The sequence below is a fragment of the Calidris pugnax genome, unplaced genomic scaffold (assembly GCF_001431845.1).
Source record: "Calidris pugnax isolate Ruff unplaced genomic scaffold, ASM143184v1 scaffold106, whole genome shotgun sequence".
NCBI classification, from domain to species: domain Eukaryota; kingdom Metazoa; phylum Chordata; class Aves; order Charadriiformes; family Scolopacidae; genus Calidris; species Calidris pugnax.
Window position 1 is genome coordinate 131359 of NW_015090824.1, and position 5455 is coordinate 136813.

Sequence of the window (5455 nt, forward strand, 5' to 3'; positions counted from 1 at the left end):
CGGCGGCAGCGGAGCGGGGCGGGCAGGTGAGGGGCGGGGATGGAGCCGGGGGCTGGGTAGGGCAATGCAGGGCTCAGCGTCCCCCCTCACGGCCTGTGCCCTCCCGCAGCCCCGATGGCGGCTCCCGCAGCGACCGGGCCCCCAAGATCTACACGAAGACGGGAGACGCAGGTAGCGCCCGGGGGTGTGTGTGTGGGGGGTGGACGGGGACATACACACACCGAGGGAGCTCCGCCGGGGCGGGCCCGGCCTCTGAGCGCCTCCCCCGGGGCTTTTCCCAAAGGCTTCTCCAGCACCTTCACCGGGGAGCGGAGGCCGAAGGGCGACCGGATCTTCGAAGCCTTGGGAGCCACCGACGAACTGAGCTCGGCCATCGGGTAACCCCCTGCCCCGGGACCCCCTCCCGCTGCCGGCCGTGTCCTGCCGGGCTGGGTGTGCTCTCCGGGGAACTCACCACCCAGGCCGGGGAGCTCTGGCCCAACCCAGGCCCTCCTCATGCACAAATCCTAAGGACACTGTCCCAAACCCCTTCTGTGGGGCTCTTCTGGGATCCTCTTCCATGCAGAACTTCTCCCCCAGCCCCACCGCCCAGCAGGAGGGGAGAGGACATGCTGGCGACCAGATTTCTCTGGGGAGGGGGGGGTTGCACTGACAAACAGCCAGATCCTCTTCCATGCAGAACTTCTCCCCCAGCCCCACCGCCCAGCAGGAGGGGAGAGGACATGCTGGCGACCAGATTTCTCTGGGGAGGGGGGGGTTGCACTGACAAACAGCCAGGAGCATCCAACTGTTCTGTGGTTTTCATATGCACAGTCGTGGTAACTTTTTCATTTCCAGCTAACCTTGTGTTGTGTTTTGTTTTTAAACGTAGGCTTGCTGGTGAATTTAGCAGCGAAAAGGGCCACACGTTTGTTGAACAACTTCACAAAGTGAGTATTAATGATAATCCTCACCCAGTGCAGTCACTTCATCTGTACTATTGAAATGTAGTCTTTTTAATTTTAGACACAGCTCTCCCACTGACACACAGGAATTTAATAAATTTAGTATTAGAAAAAAAATAAATACTTAAGACTCGGACCCTTGCTCTCCCAGTTTCCTTCTTGGTTAAAGAAATGTATTTCTTGTAGAGTAATGAAGTGATTAGTACTGTTACTTTACGCTGTCACAGAGCCTCAGATTTGAAATGGGGGCAGAGTAACCACGTGGGCACGGTGGTGGGAGACAGCTCCCACCATGGCAGTCTGTGAGTTTTGCTAATTAGCTTCACCGTGCACAAGAACATTAGCAGAAGGAGCTAATGAGAGACTTTCAAAAGCTTTCCCAGTCTGCCTCGCGAGTATCCGGGGCTGTGGAGAGGCACCCCCTCTTGGAAGCAGAGGTGACATCCAGTCAGTGCTGTCTGCAGCTGTTTGTCACAGCCTTTCCTCCAGAGGTTACTGGTTCGGTGTTCTACCAGCAAAAGGGATTATATGAGCACTCCCCAGTTTGCTTTCTGCAAAGTCAGCCAGGGTGGTTTAATGTGCCAGTGAAAACAAGTACACGCGCTAATCTGGCTTCTCATAAAGCAATTAGGGAGCACTTATCTGATCCCCCCTGCCAGCAGGCTGGGGGATGATGAACAACAAGGGTAGGATCTTCTTTAATCAGCACAACCAGCTGTCGCCTCCCAGAGCTCGCCGCGGTTGTACCGGAGCATCAAAGGCTGGTTAATGAAAGCGCTTCTTATTTTTTGTCCTGATTGCCACATCTAGGTCCAGTGCATGCTGCAGGATGTGGGCTCCAACATCGCCACGCCTCTCTCCTCGGCCAGGGAGGCTCACTTAAGTAAGCTCCATGGTACCTTTCCTGGGATAAGGGTTCTCAAATCCCAGTTGTCCTTCTAGAGTGGCACTGGGGAAGCTGCTCTGGTGTGTGGTGATTGGAGATACTGCCCAAGGGCTGGGTGTCTGGGAGCTGAATGAAGTCACACAAACTGCTGCCTTTGTGTGACTCCAGCCTGTAAACTGCCCTGAGGTGCTGCCCCAACACTGACACCCAGCCCTGCTCCAGCAGGAGGACTTTCTTGGGGTACTTTCTTAGGACTTAGGGCCACAAGGATGATCAGGGGGATGGAGCACCTCTGCTACGAGGACAGGCTGAGGGAGCTGGGGTTGTTCAGCCTGAAGAAGAGGAGGCTCCAGGGAGACCTAATAGCAGCCTTCCAGTACCTGAAGGGAGCCTACAGGAAGGCTGGGGAGAACCTGTTTAGAAAGGCCTGCAGTGACAGGACGAGGGGCAATGGCTTCAAGCTGGAGGGGAACAGATTTAGACTGGAGATTAGGAGAGGGTTCTTCACTGTGAGGGGGGTGGAGCACTGGAACAGGTTGCCCAGGGAGGTGGTTGAGGCCCCATCCCTGGAGATATTCAAGGAGAGGCTCGACGAGGCCCTGGGCAACCTGGTCTAGTTGGGGGTGTCCCTGCTGACTGCGGGGGGGTCGGACTAGATGGCCTTTGGAGGTCCCTTCCAGCCTGGGCAATTCTATGATTCTATGATTCTATGACTTACTGATCCAAGAAGTGTGAAAGCAGAGCTCTGTCCGAAGACCGAATCATTTCTGCATTTCATTTAGTTGATTCTTCTTTTCCCCTCTGTAGAGCGAACATCTTTTAGTGAGAAGCCTGTTCTGGAGCTGGAGCAGTGGATTGACAGTTACTCAGAGCAGCTTCCTCCACTCAGAGCTTTCATCTTGCCAGTAGGTACTGCTTATGCCTCTCACTGCCTGGAGAAGGCTGGCTTTGTTAGGGTAAAGCTGCTCTGCCACTCGCTGGGGGAAAACAGGTTGCGAGGCTGTTATTTGTATGGGAAATACCAAAAAGAAAAGCAGTGGAAAGAACCCAATTGAGTTAAATTTCCACATCCTACTGCGTTCAGACACCTCTTCCCAGTTGCCTCGCTGTACCGTAGGGCTCCGCTGCGTGTGTGTGTGAGACGTGATAAGCTTTGCTGTGGTTACACAATCAGGTGGATGCTGTATCTGCCGTGGGCAGACACTGACGTGCTGTTTCATTGTTGTGTTTCATTGTTGTTGCAGTCGGGAGGTAAAAGCAGCGCCGCTCTCCATTTCTCCCGGGCCGTCTGCCGCAGAGCTGAACGGTGGTGAGTGCTGGCTGGAGTGTAAGAGAATAAAATTGATAAGAAGTGATCAGAATGCTACAAAGAGAGCAAATCGTGGCAGTCGGAGCAATCAACCCTCGCTCTTGCACATTCAGCTGGAGCTTGAGCCAAGCTTTGTGTGTTTGTGCTAGTCAAATTCCAGGAGTGCGGTCAGCAGAAGGCAAGTCTCTCTTCCCTCAGCTAGGTCATCCGAGCTAAGGGCTTCAGAAGGAACAGACAGGTTTATGTTGAGATGCATCTACGTGTTCAGCTCGTTTCTGGTGTGCTAAATGGAGCACGTGGAAGCTGGGGCACCGTCAGGTGTGACATCCAGGGAAGTTTTTAGCAGCTTAAGATGTTGCTGCCCACACCTACCGTGTCCCACTTCTCTATCGGAGATGAAAACTCCCCTGGTAAGGTCCGTAGGACTAAAAAAAAATACCCTCATTATCTAAATCAATTCCCTTCAAAGTCTCCTGTGTGAGCCTGAACCTGGGGGTTCTTTCCTGAAGCTGCTGATGTGCAGGAAGATGTTTTTGTGGATGTGCTGTGCTGCGAGGATCGCTGCTCTGACAAGATGCACTGAAGCAGCGTGATCTTCAAAAAAACTAACATCGCAGTGGGTGGTTTCTTGTCAAAAGAAGGGTAGAAAGAGGGCTGTGCACCAGCCAGGAGGCAAGAACAGCTCTGTTCCCTCCACAAAAGAAGGGTCCCTCTTTACCTGCAGAAAAGGGTAATGATCCTGCAAACCATTCAGTGATAGTGTCCGTGAGAGGTGTGGAGCTGCAGCCCTCCAGAATGGTTACAACCATTATTTGCATCCTTTAGCCATCACAGATTCCTCTTGGGGAAGGGGCCAGTGTTCACAGGTGCTGTGGGGAGTTAGAAGGGGGACTCCAGGTGAGGTTGGGGTGTGAAGGTCGGTGCTGCAGCAAATCACAGTCCTTCACATTCAAAGCTAGACATTTTCCTTTTCTTTTTCTAGCGTGGTTCCTTTGGTACAAGCAGGGGAAGCAGATCCAAACGTGGCCAAATATTTAAACAGGTAAAAAGAAATGAAATCCCCGACCCTTCTTCTCTGTCACCCGAGTGTGCCTGGTGGTGTTCCCTTAGTCTTGGGATAAAACTGCGGGGTTTTGCCTCTCAAGAAGCTTCCCTTCTAGAATAAGATTTCTGAAGTTTCAAGAAGCAGCTTGTTAAAAAAGTATTCGTGCTCAGCCTGTGTGTTTGCAGACCCTGCTGGGGTCGCTTTACTTTCTTGTTGAAGGTCATTTTTGGAAACCTCTTCTCATGTGTGTGGTTCCCCTTTGCCTGCCTGCCTTTACCTGCTGCTCTTGTGCTGTACCCAGCTGTGCATTGCTGGGTACAAACACTCAGAGTGAGAAGTGGCTTCATGGCTTCTCCCTTGGCTTCCAGACTGAGCGACTACCTCTTCGTCTTGGCACGTTACGCTGCAATGAAGGAAGGGAAGGAAGAGAAAATATATATAAAGCCTGAAGCATAACTGGGAGCTGGAATGTTTGTTTCCTTGATCACGGGAAGCTAAATCCAGCAGACTGCTCTCCCCCATCAAGGAAGGGAAAGAGAACGAGCCTGGATTGGAAATGGGAGCTGCCAAGGACTTCCAGCATAAATAACTGGGACTTTGTTCATAAATACTGTGAGGAGCACAGCTGTTCTGTGTAACACCGCGGCGATGGCATCAGAGGCACTGTGTGCCCTGGGTTGGAGTTGAGGCAGGAGACTTCGAAGAGCTACAGCTGATTTCTAGAGAGGTCTTCATTTCCCTGGGCAGCAGCAGGTGCTGTGGAAGGGCTTTGACAGGACTCTGAGGAATGAAGAGGAGAAAACAATCAGCTTCTCTTTGTGAGTCATAACGCTGGTACAGAACAGCGACCGTGTAGAGATTCAGGAACTCTGTCCTCCAGCTTTGGAATAATAAATGTGATTTACTTGTACCAAAGGGCCCTTAACTGTCATACTTTAATACTGAGCCCAGCGTGCTTTTCTTTTTTAAGTTGCTTTCAATCCATCAGCCCCGGCTGAAGCTGAGCTGTGTAGATTTACAGGAATGCAGGAAGAATTCTTTGGCTCTGGCTGCTTCTCTTTATGCATGTGAAGAATGTCTCTGTGCAAACAGCCCAGCGCGTTCCCTGCCAGGAACAGGGCTCATGCAGGACACAGGGATTAAAGGAGGAAGGGCCAAATCCTCCAGGTCATGTACAGCCGAGATGATTCCATGATTCCAAGCTCCCTAAATCCACGAGGAGCTGCCCCTCCAGCACAGGGTTTGTGTGAGTTTGGTCACAGCATCCCCCT

At 52.2% G+C, this 5455-nt stretch overlaps 1 protein-coding gene across 1 annotated transcript; it reads left to right on the forward strand.

The window, feature by feature from the left end:
* The first annotated feature begins 6 nt into the window (after nt 1-6).
* On the forward strand, nt 7-5100 carry MMAB (methylmalonic aciduria (cobalamin deficiency) cblB type). Its single transcript, XM_014940010.1, has 9 exons — nt 7-26; nt 110-171; nt 284-377; nt 872-929; nt 1755-1827; nt 2638-2735; nt 3075-3139; nt 4122-4181; nt 4553-5100. Exons 5-9 carry the CDS (start codon nt 1764-1766, stop codon nt 4638-4640), a joined length of 375 nt encoding a protein of 124 aa, XP_014795496.1. The 5' UTR covers nt 7-26; nt 110-171; nt 284-377; nt 872-929; nt 1755-1763; the 3' UTR covers nt 4641-5100.
* Nucleotides 5101-5455: the final 355 nt, after the last annotated feature.